Source organism: Periophthalmus magnuspinnatus, chromosome 20 (assembly GCF_009829125.3).
Source record: "Periophthalmus magnuspinnatus isolate fPerMag1 chromosome 20, fPerMag1.2.pri, whole genome shotgun sequence".
In the NCBI taxonomy this organism is placed as follows: Eukaryota; Metazoa; Chordata; class Actinopteri; order Gobiiformes; family Gobiidae; genus Periophthalmus; species Periophthalmus magnuspinnatus.
The window spans coordinates 23,771,352-23,787,533 of record NC_047145.1 but is presented as its reverse complement, the minus strand read 5'-3'; the positions used below and the strand labels follow the sequence as shown (position 1 = coordinate 23,787,533).

The 16,182-nt window shown below is 40.0% G+C and overlaps 1 protein-coding gene across 1 annotated transcript; it reads left to right on the top strand.

Annotated features, from left to right (window-relative positions):
* The first annotated feature begins 931 nt into the window (after window positions 1–931).
* Window positions 932–10,594, top strand: LOC117388035 (alcohol dehydrogenase 1-like). The gene is made up of 8 exons (XM_055230184.1): window positions 932–949; window positions 1,310–1,411; window positions 1,483–1,624; window positions 2,064–2,151; window positions 2,187–2,430; window positions 2,922–3,182; window positions 10,236–10,368; window positions 10,439–10,594. The coding sequence occupies exons 1-8, from the start codon at window positions 932–934 to the stop codon at window positions 10,579–10,581; spliced, it is 1,131 nt and encodes a 376-aa protein (XP_055086159.1). The 3' UTR covers window positions 10,582–10,594.
* Window positions 10,595–16,182: the final 5,588 nt, after the last annotated feature.

The following is a 16,182-nucleotide window of genomic DNA, read 5'->3' as shown; positions in this document are numbered from 1 at the left end:
ATAGACTGTATAAAGAAGTATATATATATATATATATATATATATATATATATATATATATATATATATATATATATATATATATATATATATATTTTTTTTTTTTATATTTTAGTTTATATATGCAGTCTATGGTTCAGACGTCCTGATAGTGTGTGAAGCCTGTGCTGAGGGCCACCTCAGCCTGTTGCTGTACAGCTCTGCTCAGAACGTCCCTCTGCTCTGCACCAGAGGCGTTTATAACAAGCACACTGAGTCCTACAGGGAGACCTGTTCAACTTACTCTATTTTGCATAATAATTCATTTAATTTCTAACAATCAGTCATCATAATTAAAAGCCAAACACTTAATTGCAATGATCTACAATGTTTGTTTTTTTAGAATAAAAACATGTCAGCAATAATACCAGCAAGTATTATGAAGAGAATGTAAAAATGAGTTTAAAACAGGGGGATTTAGAACATGATAAACATGATTGAATGAAGGCTTTTGTATTTTAAACACTGCCAGATCCTCAACCAGTCCTTATACTGCAACTGCAAAGATGCTTAAACAACATTCCACTAACCTAACTTTGAAGAAGTGAAAAATCGGAAATTTAAATTCCCCCCAGTTACATTCAAATTCAATTACACAAAATATTAAATGAGTGAACTTGGCCTACTGATAAAATTGAACTATATGTTCCTTTTTTTTTTTTTTTTTACTGAATCTGCATAAAGCCAAGATCATGTAGGGGGTGCTCCAGACCAAAAAATCCAGGGTAAATTTGTTGTCTCAGTCCAGCCCTGGGAGCTGGGGGAGGTGGACTACGCCCTTGTGCTGCTTGGATTTAAGGCTCTGAAGCTGCTTCTGTTTTTGTGTCTTGAAGGAGTTTGAAAAGTTACACTACTCAGTCTTAAGTTTTTCCTCAAGCAATTTGGAACCAACATGGACACTACTGGAAAGGTTATTCCTCTTTCTTCTCTTTACTGGGTCAAAATCAGTGGCGTGTATGCTTATTCTCACAGTGATGAAATGATACTTGTAAGGTATTGAGTGTAGCATTTTTCAAATAACATTTAGCTTAATAGCACACTTGAATGTCCACTTTGCTTACATATATTAAAAGTAATGAAGGATGATCATTTAAAAGTGCAAATAAGTGTTGGGAAATGGGTGAATTTCATTGTAATACATATATGACTGGGGCTGAGTGACCTCTGGTGTTTAAAAGAATGTGTACATGTATTCATATCATTCATGCCCAAGAGTTAAATTAAATCTACAATAGGCTACATACTTGAATTTAAAGTGTTGCATCTTCAGGTGATAAAATGTAATGCAGCTGTGGCTTGGAAGCCCAATGGGCCTTTGGTCATTGAAGAAATCGAGGTGGCTCCTCCACGGGCCGATGAGGTCCGCATTAAGGTGAGATAAGCATCTCCAAAGTTTGCATGTTTTAATGACATATCTCATATATTTGGCATTATGATGTGTAGATTGTGGCAACTTCACTGTGCCACTCAGACCTGTACCACCTGTACGAGGAAATGCCCAAAGATGGCTTCCCTGTTGTGGTTGGACATGAGGCCACTGGAATTGTGGAGAGTGTGGGTTCTGAAGTCACCGAATTCAAAAATGGTTAGATGTAAATGTTTTTCATATTTACAGATGTTTAGTTGTTTCACATGAATAAATAGTTTAACTATAACTATTCAGTTGTTTGGTACAATAATAATTGTCTCCACTTTAAAATAAGGCTTGGAAAGGCTATAAATGTGTTTACCACGGTGTTCACATTTATAAATGTTTGATTTAATTTGGTCATGATTCACAAACATGTGTAAATGATTTGAAGATGCACCTAAATGAACAGTTCTAAATCTTTTATAAATGAGTAAAACCACACTTGTCCATATTTGTAAAAGAATATTAGACATTTGTTCACGAGCATTATTAATTAATAATATAATATGATATATAATAATACAGTGATACAAATGACTTGTAGGTACGCCTTTAATATGCCTATTATAAAGAGTTACTTTTCTTTAAGTACATAAATGTTTCCTTTCACCAGGTGATAAGGTGATGCCTGTGTTTTTCACACAGTGCCGTGAATGTCACTTCTGTAAGAGTCCAAAGACAAACCATTGTGTGAAAGCCTGGTGAGCGTTTACAGCAGACGCTTGTTGTTTTACAGCTGGATCATTTACAGTCTGACTGCATGTGTGTCCATCATTTGTAGGATGTGTACAATAGACTTCAGGTTCAGCTGTAAAGGGAAAAAAATTCTTCAGTTGGGTGGGCTTGGTACTTTGGCAGAGTACACTGTGGTTCGACAAATTAACTTGGCCAAGATCCACCCTGACGCTCCTCTGGACAAAGTGTGTCTCATCGGCTGTGCGATTGGCACTGGATATGGATCTGCTGTTAACATAGCTCAGGTTAGAATATTTACTACAAACTATGTACTGAATGCCTCTCCCATACTCTCCTTTCACACTATAATGTCAATAAAGGCTAAAGGCTAAAAAAATTAAGATAAAAACTCTCAAGATCTATCAATTACATCATAGATAGTGAAGAATGTGGAGATGTTCTCAGATGGGGGCAACAGTATATTTTCCTGTTGATTACTTGGTATTTTCATGAGAAATATTTAAAAGGTTAGTTCACTAATGTTGTACCTGATCCTTTTTATTCATCACTAGACCCTAGAATTTTTATTTTTTATTTACAACAAAAATCAGCTTTTTAACAATATTAGTTTTAGCTGCCCTCCATCAGTATTAAGTAGCAGAATGTTGTGATGTCATTTGAGACCTAGGAACAAGCTCCCTTTGGTGTAAACTATATATCATTAAATGATGTCATGCACATTATTAATGTATTTATTTTGAAGTAGTGTTTTTGTTCCTGTGATAAAATGATGTAGGTAGAGGAGGGCTCCACCTGTGCTGTGTTTGGCCTGGGAGCTGTGGGTCTTGCTGCAGTTATGGGCTGTAAGGCGGCAGGAGCCAAGAGGATTATTGCTGTTGACACAAACCCCGAGAAGTTTGAGAAAGCCAAAATTTTTGGAGCCACTGACTTTGTGAACCCCAAAGATCACAGCAAACCCATCCACGACATTCTGGTTGAGATGACCGAAGGAGGAGTGGACTTCTCCCTGGAGTGTGTGGGGAATGCATCTGTCGTGGTGAGTAGTTACAAAGAATGTCAACTTCACTTTAAGCAAAAGGCACATAAACTGGCAGCAGGTGAATATGGACCAGCATATGGACTGGTTCACTCTGCCCCTGTATCCAACAGACAGAAGTCATCATCTTTGGCCACAGAAACAAAGAGAAAGTGTCAGCAGTCACCTTCAGTCTCTCTCTAAAACTTTCAAATCAGGCTGGATATAATGGTAATAACTGATTCAGATTTGACCTTTAAGAGCCACACCAAATCAATATGATCTGCAGCTTTTTACCATTTAAAAAAAACATAGCAAAATCAAAGGTTTACTGTCAAAACCAGACTTAGAGAGACTTATCCATGCATTTGTGTCCAGTAGATTAGACTACTGTAACGTCCTGCTCACTGGCCTCTGCAAACGAGCCTTAAGACAGAACAGTACATCCAGAACACTGCTGCTCAGGTCCTGACTAGAACCAGGAAGTACGAGCACATGTGTCCTGTGCTCAGGTCTCTGGCTCCTGTGGCTCAAAGAATGGACTTTAAAGCAGCTCTGTGTGAACAAGTCTCTCCATGGACCAGCACCAAAGAACATCTAGAGCCACATGAACCATCTCACACTCTGAGGACTAAACCAGGACTAAACCAGGACTAAACCAGGACTAAACCAGGACTAAACATGGAGTATCAGTGTTTCTGTTTTATGCAGCTGAAACGTGAAACAGTCTTCCTGAAAATGTGAGACAGGCCTCTGCTTTGACAATAGCTCCAAACAGTTTTGTTTAGCTGTGCATATGACTGAAAGTTTTTCCTGCACTCTTCTCTTTTAAAGGTAATTTTATGATGATTATTTATATTTTGATTTGTTTTAAAGTCTTTCTTATTCTGTAAAGCACTTTGAATTTCTTTGTGTCCTAATTGTGCTGTACAAATAAACTTGCCTTGCCATAAAAACCTTTACCACAAGATCCCTCTCAGAGACCAAAGTGGAATTTTGCTGTGACGGTAAAGCTAACAACAACTAGCATGCTACCATGCACTTGACAATTATCAGACATTATATGTTGTTCCTGGTTTAGTTTGGTCTAGTCTAGGTGAAGTCCTTCAGTCCCAATTTTAATGTGATGTTGTCGTAAAAACTGACAAGAGAACAAATTACGTGATTGGGCTGATGTAGAACCGGGGCAGAGGTGAACAGATCCTTCAGTTTATCGAAGGCAGACTGGGCTTCTGGAGTCCAGCAGAACTGTTTGGAGGGAGAGGTGAGTTTAGTGAGGGGAGCCACGACACGGCTAATGTCTCTGATAAAGCGTCGGTAGAAATTAGCAAACCCAATGAACCATTGTAACTGTTTCCTGTTGTTGGGTGTAGGCCACTTAGTTACCGCCTCGGCTTTCACCTGTCCACACCCCACAATGAACCCCAGAAAACTGACCTTGTTCGAGTGGAACTCGCACTTCTCCGCCTTCATGTAGAGTTTGTTCTCTAGTAGTCTCTGGAGGACCTGGCACACATGGTGCTGGGGCGACAGTGGCTCAGTGGTTAGAGTGTTGGTCCCCCAACCCAAAGGTCGGAGGATTGAGTCCCGCTCGGACCAAGTTCTGTCGTTGTGTCCTTAGGCAAGACACTTCACCCGCATTGCCTAGTATGAAAGTGGTGTGTGCTCGAATGATAGGTGGTGGTCGGAGGGGCTGATGGTGCAGATTGGCAGCCTCGCTTCCGTCAGTCTGCCCCAGGGCAGCAGTGGCTACAACAGTAGCTTCCCATCACCAAGTGTGGAAGTGAATGAATAATGACTATAGTGTAGAGCTTTGAGAGGCTTTGACAAGCCTGTAAAGCACATTACAAGTGTAAGGCATTACTATTATTATTATTGCTGATGTTCCTGTGGGGACATAGAAATATTGGAATGTACAAATCCAAATACACAAACACAAAACGATTGCAAAAGTCTAGATGGAAAGTTCTCTCCTGCTTTAGACCATTCAGCTGTGATGGTTGGTTCACTGTGGTTCTTGAAGGGTGTTGTCAGGTTACAGGTCTTGTAGTTAATGGAAAACAGTCTCTAAATGATAACACTTGTTTTATCACAATTCAATTTTGAAAAACTAAAACTAATTTTGTAATACCCCACCTTTAACACATTTATATATGTGTGTATATAAATGTGTCAGTTGTGGCTTAGTTGTCTTCTGCTACAAGAGAACACTTAAATTGCTGTTCTGAAAGAAACATTTTGTATATATATATATATATATATATATATATATATATATATATATATATATATATATATATATATATATATATATATATATATATATATATATATATATACAAAAGAAACATTTTGTGTGTGTGTATATATATATATATATACACACACAAAATGTTTCTTTTGTATATATATATATATACAAAAGAAACATTTTGTGTGTGTGTGTATATATATATATATATATATATATATATATATATATATACACAAAATGTTTCTTTCAGAACAGCAATTTAAGTGTTCTCTTGTAGCAGAAGACAACTAAGCCACAACGAAATTGTAGGCGCTTAGTTGTCAAGGATGGTCAAGTCAGTCAAGTCAGTTTGGATTTGTGATCACTATTAGCTTTGATTAGGCCTTCATTTTGTTTTTAAGAGAGCTCTTTAACATTTTGGGAATTTGTGAAAGAATTCAGTTTCTTCTTTCCAATTACAATTGAGGAGGGTTTTTGGTTCCAGCTGGACTTTTCTTAGGACATGCATGTCGTTAAACTCACTGCAATGATGAGGCAAAAAACACAAAATAAATACAACATGTTTCAAAAAGAAATATAAAGAAATGTAAAAAATGAGTGGATCAGTTGAAACTGCATCCTGTCATTTTCTTGTTGACACGGTTTACAATGGCTTACTGTTACACACATATTTTCTTATGTCGCATAATCCACACCACACAGTTTGACAGTTTGACTTTCTGTCCAGATCCTCTTGACGTTTTGCTCCACACATTTTAGATGTTTTGACATTCGTACCTTCCAATATCTTAGTTTCAGTGACTTAAAAGGATGAGCTGTCTGTCAACTATGTCCCAGAAGTGAGGAAATCAGGAGTGGGGGAGGGTTTGGATTGTATTAGCAGCATATTGTTAGGGCAGCATGGTGGTACACATATGGGATTTTAGAGCCAAAAAGACTGAAAAGTTGTGAGATGAATCAAAAATGGTATAGAATCAGAACTATGGCCATTTGGGTATGTTTAGTTAAGCATTTTGCATTTCCAAAATACATTCTCCTTTGATGTACCAGTCTTTGTAGATGTAGATTTCCTTTTCAAATGGAAAGAAGTCTGTATTTGAAAAACTCACCAAGTAAAAGTCGTTCGAATCAAGCGGTGGTGATCCAGGACAGAAACCATTGTCCCTCTATGTTCTTGTTTGAAAGACTCATGCATCAGGACAGAAACCAAAAGGAAGACAAAATCCCATCTTCACTGTGTTCTGGACGACCACTCGTGGATCCCACTCTTCTGACACCATTATTGTTGTGGAAAAATTACAGTTCTAGACGAAATGTAATCCATTTGCGAAGCTTGGTGAATTTTGAAATACAGAAAAAAAGGTTTATTGTTTGTTACAGCAGATACAGACAGGTCAGGGCCCAGGCCTGCCCTGGCCACAGACTGGTAACCTCCCGGCCTCAAATGCATTTAAAGACAACGAGCTTGAATTGTTGTTCAAATGTATAGCAGATATCAAGCTGTGGTTAGGACAAAATTTTCTGCATTTAAATGAAGAAAAAACAGAATATATTTTGTTTGGTGATTCTGCCCCCTTAAATCTTGGCTCACTGACCTCAAGGCTCAGACCAACTGCTAAAAATCTCGGGGTCATTCTTGACAACGCTTTTAAATTTGACAAACAAATTGACAGCGTGGTCAGAGCAAGCTTTTTTCAGCTACGTCTTTTAACAAAAGTTAAGCCATTTTTAAACCGCAATGACCTCGAGAAAACGATTCATGCTTTTATCAGCTCTAGAATAGATTATTGTAACTCACTTTATGTTGGTGTCTCTCAGTCGTCCCTGAGTCGCCTCCAACTTGTGCAAAATGCTGCAGCACGATTTTTAACCAACACATCCAGACGCCAACATATCACCCCAGTCCTTTATTCACTCCATTGGCTTCCTGTTACTTTTAGAGTTGATTTTAAAATTTTACTTTTTGTTTTTAAAGTTCTTAATGGCCTCGCCCCGCCCTATCTGGCTGAGCTGTTGGTGGTCCGAAATTCAAACCGGGCCTTGAGGTCATCGAATGAACTCCTTTTGGAAGTTCCAAAAACTAAATACAAACACTGGGGTGATCGGGCCTTCTCTGTTGCTGGGCCCAAACTTTGGAACAAACTGCCCCCTGATGTGCGCACCATTACTGACTTCGGTCTTTTTAAATCCAGGCTCAGAACATATTTATTCAGACTGGCCTTCAACACCTAGTAATGTTGTGACACATTATCATTATTTATATTTTGTTGTATCAATGTATTTTATTCTATTTTATTCTCCTATTTTACTGTTTTAGTATGATTTTAACTTGTTTTAATTTGATTTTACTGGGAAGCACTTTGGTCACTTTGAGTGTTGTAAAGTGCTCTACAAATAAATGTTGATTGATTGATGTTGATTGAATATACTTAAATGTCCACCACATGTTGCTCCATATATTGGAGAAATTATAGAGGTGACTGGAAGACAAGGGAGGAGGTCGATCGCGCAGTTGTATGGTCTGTGGGGAGGAAGAGACCACGCCTGACTTTTACTAAAAAGATCCCCTACGTCATAAAGGAGAGGTCCAGGTTGTCCGGAGGGTGACTGGAGTATGAGTTGCTGGAGACAGAGCAGATTGTGGGCGGTTCACATGGCAAAAGGGACTCCACTCCAACACTTTCCCTCTAGCCCAGTCAAGTATGGGGTTGTGAGTTACCACCCAGGGGTGAACCAGAATAAGTGGCATAGTGGGAGCAGAAATAATGTAGAAGTGCCTGGTTTTGTGCTGATTCCCGAACAAGACTAAAGTAACCAACTCGGTGATGTGTGTAACCCTGGTCAGTAGCCTCCCATGAAGAGCCAGGGCTGTGAATGGCAAGGCAAGTTTATTTGTATAGCACAATTCATACACAAAGTAATTCAAAGTGCTTTACAGAATAAGAAGGACATTAAAATCACACAAATAAAAACATAATAAAATGAACATTAAAACAGAAAAGTGCAGAATAAAACCCTTTCAGTCGTATGCACAGATAAACAGAACTGTTTTTAGCCTGGATTTAAACATTGTCAAAGTAGAGGCCTGTCTCACATCTTCAGGAAGAATGTTCCAAGTTTTAGCTGCAGAAAACTGAAACACTGATTCTCCATGTTTAGTCCTGACTCTGGGACCAGCAGGAGGTCGGTCCCTGAAGTCCTCCTCATGTGAGATGGTTCATGTGGCTCATGTGGGAGATGTTCTTTGGTGCTGATCCATGGAGAGACTTGTTCACACAGAGCTGCTTTAAAGTCTATTCTTTGAGCTACAGGAAGCCAGTGCAGAGACTTATGTCCTGTACTCAGGTTGGCTCTAACCCTAACCCCGACTGTTAGGCCACTTGCTGGTCTAGGAAGTCCTCTTCTGAGTGAATGTGGGCCAAGATGGCTAGGGTGACAGTTGTAAGCACAAGGTAGTGTCAAGCTGAAGTCTATTATGCCTCTTCTCTGGGATGTGTTGCTGACCCACCAGCACCCCCGTCCTACTGATGCGTGCCCCCTTTTGGCTGAACAGAGCAAGTTACAAGTTGCAAGCAAAACTCGATGGTGTTATCTGCTATGGACCAGGATCTCTGAACTAGACTTAACAGAGGCGGAAACTAGTTTAAACTCTCCCACAAACCAGTCAAAAGTCACATGGTCTAACGTAGTGTTAGAAAATGTTTTTTTTTTGGCAAAACTAAAGCCTCAAACATCTGTGAGGGTATCAAACCACATGTTTTATGTTGCTCTTAATCCAGCTGAAATACAGTGAGAAACTTTGCCATGATACTTGGTGCTACTGAATCCACAGCTGTTCTGTCTTAATCGTTTATGAGTCAAGCTCCATGAATATGAGCTGGACTTTCAAAAAATAAAAAGTGACTAAAAGCTTATATATATATGGAACATATAACATGAGGAACATATAACATGAGGAACATATAACATGAGGAACATATAACATGAGGAACATATAACATGAGGAACATATAACATGAGGAACATATAACATATGGAACACAGTACGGAGTGAATGTCTGCACAGTGTCATGTGACCAGCACAAATCCCATAGCACTCAGTTTAATAAAAATCACTGCTTTTACAAAAGAAAAGTATTCAGAAGTGTCTTTATCAAAGTCATTCAAATACATGAATAATGAAGACCAAGTAAATCATTTGTTATTTAGGCTGATCATTATGGGCTGAGTCACACCTGAAGAACACCAAGATCTGGACTCAGGACTTACAAAGTGTTTTATTATTTTCATCTGTTGACACTACCTCCCTCCAAACTAGTGGACTTTCCCTAGTGCTGTGTCTACTGTCGTCTTGACAACAGGAGTGTGCCCCATGATCAAATGACCCACCTGCACCCGACCCACCTGCACCCGCTGTATCTGACGTGTCTGCGAGTCATCACTATGACAGAAGTGTAGTCTATAATGTGTCCCTCTGTACAGCAGAGTTTATATAGTGATATGTCCCAGGACAGGGATCCTCATGTGTTCTTGTCTCCTGCACAGTGCAGGGTCTGGGTCTGTCCACACTGAGGCACAGCTCATTTATACCGGGGCACGTGCCCCAGTATAAACGGTCTAGAGACGTCCCTGGTTCACACCCCTGACTCAGCCTATGCCCTGTGCCACATCTTCTCTGGCTTTTAAAGAAATAGGGACATTAACTGGATATAATTAAATTGACATGGGAAGAAACTCTAAACTATCTTTTGGCTCTCCTCACTTTGTTTTTTCAGCTTAGACATTTAGACTGATCATTTTGCACATTTCTGACTCTGCAGGAAAGTGCTCTCCACTCCACAGTCCCGGCCTGGGGGGTGAGTGTGATTGTGGGTTACTCTCAGATTCAGAGGTTCACAGCTCGACCTGCGGACCTCATTTCTGGGCGCACATGGAAGGGGGCGCTGTATGGAGGTAAGTTTTGATTCTGATAATTATGTCACAGTTACTTCTTCTGAATACATTCTTTTTTGTTTTGTTTTAGGGTTTAAGGGTAAGGATGGGGTGATAGAGCTGGTCCAACGCTACATGGAAAAGAAGCTGATGGTGGATGAGTTTATTACACATAACATGGACTTGTGTCAGGTCATGGAAGCTGTTGAACTTATGAAGAAGGCAAAATGGTGAGTGTGTTTTCTCCAGTCTTTAATGCACAGGTTTGAGCTCACAGGGTAATGTGTCCAGGTATCCTAAATGTCATACCTTGACCCTCCCTCCAGTTAGATTACATTCTAATCTTTTCTGGATTTTTTCCCCTCAAAAATCTAGAGAAAGAGGAATGTGTTCCCCCAAAATGAGGGATCACGTTAAACCTAGAGCCAGTGGTTGTGCTCAAGCCTGTGCAATTCTTGTTCAACTGTCCAAAGCTGTGAACAGCAATGGTGACCATGAAACCCCAATATTTACATTTTTGTTGTTGAGTTATTTTTGTCATGACTTTTCAGCTTTAAGGCAGGAGGAAAGGCTGGTTTGTGTGTGAGGTGTGAGGGGTATGGGTAAAATGGGGAATAATATTTAACCAATATATACTTTGTTAAGAGCCTATTTTCTTGTGCCTGTTTTGTATTTGCTCCACAGCATCCGGGTCGTCATGAAGACCTCTCCTTCACCATTACTGACCAGATCTGACATCCTGAAGTCTGTTTAAAACCTTTAAAGACCTACCCCAGGATGAGAGTTAACCCAGTCTGCACTACAGAATGTTTCTAAAATGCTACACTATCACGTTTATAAAACGCTATGTTAGGTTGCTAAAGTGGATACATGTTTTCCTTTAATTCATTGCTCTGCAGATTTGGTCGGTGCTGCTCCAATGAAATGCTCACATGTGGCAATGGTAAATCTTTTTTAGGACGAATGAGGGCAAATGTTTGCCACGCAGAGCTGAGATGAGTTCTTCTTTTTCATGAAATACATTTGAAATAAAAGAATCACATAGCATTTTGTGGTACAATATTTGCTTTCTCTATTTTCAAATGAAATGTAACATTAACATGTATTATTATTATTATTATTATTATTATAATTATTATTATTATTATTATTATTTTGAGAGACACTGCTCCGTCTCCAGTGTTTGGCCTCATGTTGATGGCGGGATAAGGAGTGGTCTGTGGGCCGTGTGTGCCCTGAGTCAGCTGTACTTGGACACACTTGCACTATTCAAATCAGGGTCACAAAATATTTACTGCTATCAATGGAGAAAAATGAAGAAGTAACACAAAGGTGCTGCTGCTGCACACACACAAGCATTAAACTCACTCTGTGTAAATACAACTGAATATCAATGTTTTCACAGCCAAACAATTAAGAGTATGCGCAGTATAAGAGTATGTGCAGTATAAGAGTATGTGCAGTATAAGAGTATGTGCAGTATAAGAGTATGTGCAGTATAAGAGTATGTGCAGTATAAGAGTATATGCAGTATAAGAGTATGTGCAGTATAAGAGTATGTGCAGTATAAGAGTATGTGCAGTATAAGAGTATGTGCAGTATAAGAGTATATGCAGTATAAGAGTATGTGCAGTATAAGAGTATATGCAGTATAAGAGTATGTGCAGTATAAGAGTATGTGCAGTATAAGAGTATGTGCAGTATAAGAGTATGTGCAGTATAAGAGTATGTGCAGTATAAGAGTATGTGCAGTATAAGAGTATGTGCAGTATAAGAGTATATGCAGTATAAGAGTATGTGCAGTATAAGAGTATATGCAGTATAAGAGTATGTGCAGTATAAGAGTATGTGCAGTATAAGAGTATGTGCAGTATAAGGGTATATGCAGTATAAGAGTATGTGCAGTATAAGAGTATATGCAGTATAAGAGTATATGCAGTATAAGAGTATATGCAGTACTGTTGAACAGGATTCTAAATGTCTTTGGCTTTATTGAACATGTGGCTGTTAAATGTTTGTACATGATACTGTAATGGCTGCTGTTGTCCAGCTCTACACAGTCTGTGTAAATCGTGTGTAGTGGGTATATGTTTTTATTTGTAACATTAACCTGCCCGGGCCTACGGGCTGAACAGCAGTGAGAGCCTCTCCCAGGTCCCGGGGGAGGAGGGGACATGGATTCTCGTAGCTGTGGTCGTGAGGTCTGTGGTACTTGTCACGGCAGTGACCCCCAAACCCGGTGGTGGACACCAGAACTAAGAGTCAGGCTAAAGGAGTCCTCTTGAGTCTTGTGGACTTGTGGGACATGTGCAGTAGTTTCATGGCAGAAGGACACTTGTTGTGATGTGATGGCACTCTGAAGGGACAGTGACTTTTGACTCTTTTGACTTTTGACTTGTGTTAAAAACAAAAGTGAAACTTATAAAACATGTCAATAGGTTGGTTTTGGTGAATTTAGCATTTTCAAAACAATAAAATGAAACATGGTGATCTAAATGTGTTTGTTAGCTGTGCCCACAGAGGTGAGTTGTGGTTGTTCTGTCATTTTGTTCCCAATATATAATATATATTAAATAAAACAATGAGTGTTGCTCGCTCCTTTTACTGGTCCTGTCTCTCTCTGTGAGTTATGACAGAAAAATCACAGAGTTTTTGCAGTCATAAATGTCCGAGGACCTTACGTTGGTGTAGACCTTACTGTGCTCCGGCCTAATGCATTGTCTGTATTTGTCCACAAGAGGGAGCCACTCCTCTGTCTGTTTCGACCTGGGTGCAGTGCTCCAGTTTGTCCTCATGGTGGTGCTGCTGCTCTGTTTTCTCCTGTGTGAAAAGGCCTTTGTTCAGCGCTTGCTCCGACAGAGACACTGGAGCTTTCATGGACACAGCTGCTGCAGAGAGACAGAAAGAGACTGAGAGACAGACAGAGACAGACAGAGACTGAGAGACAGACAGAGACAGACAGAGACTGAGAGACAGACAGAGAAACAGACAGAGACAGACAGACAGACAGACAGAGACTGAGAGACAGAGAGACAGACAGACAGAGACAGTGAGACAGACAGAGACAGACAGAGATAGACAGAGACTGAGAGACAGACAGAGAGAGATAGAGACTGAGAGAGAGACAGACAGAAACAGGGAGATAGACAGAGACTGAGAGACAGACAGAGAGACAGACTGAGAGACAGAGACTGAGAGACAGCCAGAGACTGAGAGACAGACAGACAGACAGAGAGAGAGCCAGAAACTGAGAGAGAGACAGACAGAGATAGTGAGACAGACAGAGATAGACAGAGACTGAGAGACAGACAGAGACTGAGAGACAGACAGAGACTGAGAGACAGACAGAGAGAGAGAGACAGACAGAGAGAGAGACAGAGACTAAGAGAGAGACAGACAGAGACAGTGAGACAGTCTCTGTCTCTCAGTCTCTGTCTGTCTGTCTCTCAGACAGACAGACAGAGAGAGACAGAGACTGAGAGAGAGACAGACAGAGACAGACAGAGACTGAGAGACTGAGAGACAGACAGAGACTGAGAGACAGACAGAGACTGAGAGACAGACAGAGACAGACAGAGACTGAGAGAGAGACAGGCAGAGACAGTGAGACAGACAGAGACTGAGAGACAGAGAGAGAGACAGATAGAGACTGAGAGACAGACAGAGACAGAGAGACAGATGGAGAGTGAGAGACAGGCAGAGACAGAGAGAGAGACAGACAGAGACAGAGAGAGACAGAGACAGTGGAACAGACAGGGAAAGACAGACAGAGAGAGACACAGAGACAGTGAGACAGACACAGAGAGAGAGAGACAGAGAGAGGAGTGATAGAGAGAAGAGAGACAGGAGAGGTCCAAAGAGGCACTTCCACAAACACTCAGGACACATTTGACACTCCCCCACTCCTCATAAATTAATCCAAAACCAAAGATATTTATAACTTTATAATCTTGAATGAAAAAGTTTTCATTTCATTTTTTTTCCAGTTCATTTCAAGTTTGTGTAAATAACACATTTTTACTTTTAACCATGTTATAGTTGTCTCCTCTCACATTCACTCACCCCAAGTTGTGTTTGGAGTGATTCATGTTTGAGTAATCTTTAATCGCTTATTTTCAAGATGCCATTTTGCCGATCGACTCCTTTTTTCACCTCCATCAGTACACGCCCACTGTGACGTACACGCCCACTGTGACGTACACGCCCACTGTGATGTACACGCCCACTGTGACGTACACGCCCACTGTGACGTACAGTGAGGTACTATTATAAAGTGTCACCATAGTCCTGCACGGTTCCTCACAGTCAAATCCAAATCCCAGCTGGACTCAATGATTGAGGCTGTAATCTCTGAAGTTCCTTCACAAACAACCAAACTGTCATGTTTTATTTTGTGTTAAACTGCTCACCCTGTAGTTTAGATCTGTAGAAACATCATCTGATGTGATTCTTTATTTTATTTATATTTCAGTGTTTTTCTCAGTTTTTCTGGACATGTTTAAAATGTGAACTTTAAACAAAGCCCTTTTATTAAAACATAAATCAATCTCTACTGAACTAAAAGTAAAAGGAGCTGTTAACTTGAAAACTACCACTTCATGACATCACAAGGTGGAACAGAGCATTTTGAGCTTACAGAATAATAATAAAGTCTTACTTAAACATGTGTGAATGAAACAAAACACAACTTCAGGTCTGTTTTTGAGGAGGTAACAAGATTATAACCAGAGGAGCTCAGACGCACGTGCAGTCCTAGAACTCCAGATTCATCCCGTTGGATTCTGCTTTTTCCAAACTCTGACCACAAAAGCGCGGAGCAAGTCCTTTCCTTACCAAAGAAACATCTCACTATGAAAGACGTTGGCTCAACAGCCAAGAACACCCCAACTGAGCACCACACAGGAGCCGCAACTGGAGCGCGTGCAGTGTGAGCGCGTGCAGTGTGAGCGAGCCTAAAATGACATAAACCTCACAGGAGTCAAAAAACAAAAAACAAAAACAAAAAAATATATAAAAAGATACAGTGAAAGAGTGAAAACAAAAGTGATAGAAGAGAATATCTGATATTTTTTGTGTCTGGTTGTGAAAGTATCTGGATGATCACAAATGCATCACAGACAGATGGTTCTAGTCTTTTTTTTTTTTTTTTTTTTATCAGTTTGTGATGTTTCCGGTCTTGTCCCTGTCTCTGATCAAATGTGTTTTTATTTGTCTCTGAGTGAAAGTGTGAGTCCTGCGGCTGACCTCAGAGCATTCATTCTGTCTGAATCCAGTTAAAGTGAACCGCTCCAGCCCCAATCGATCCTCAACTCGATTTATGAGGCCAATAAACGGTGCATCCTGGGAAATGCAGTCCATTAGAGCCGCTGTAATGGACTACAATCAAGAGACTGACCCAGGACTCAAACAGGACCAGTACAGGACTAGACCAGGTCTGAACCAGGTCTAAACCCAGACCTAAGCAGGACTAAACAATATCCTAAACAGGGTCTTAACTAATAACTAATCCTGAATTTAACCTTGACAGGACTAAAACAGCTAACCTGGATTAGAATGAGACTAAATTAGGATTAATGCAGGACTGGACCAAACAAGGTCTTAAATGGGGTCCTAACTAGTAATTAAACCTGGACTTAACCTGGACAGGACAAGGCAAGGCAACTTTATTTGTACACCACAAGTTGTACACAAAGTAATTCAAAGTGCTTTACAGAATAAGAAAGACATTAACATCACACAAATCAAAACATACTCAAAAATAATATTAAAAAGAAACGTTTAGAATAAAACCCTTTCAGTCGTATGCACAGCTAAACAGAACTGTTTTGAGTCTGG

Bases quoted from the DNA above. Each gene is read 5' to 3' on its own strand.
- LOC117388035 (XM_055230184.1), top strand. The intron at 3,183-10,235 runs GTGAGTAGTTAC...CTGACTCTGCAG, and splicing joins TGGGGAATGCATCTGTCGTG to GAAAGTGCTCTCCACTCCAC. The intron at 10,369-10,438 runs GTAAGTTTTGAT...GTTTTGTTTTAG, and splicing joins GAAGGGGGCGCTGTATGGAG to GGTTTAAGGGTAAGGATGGG.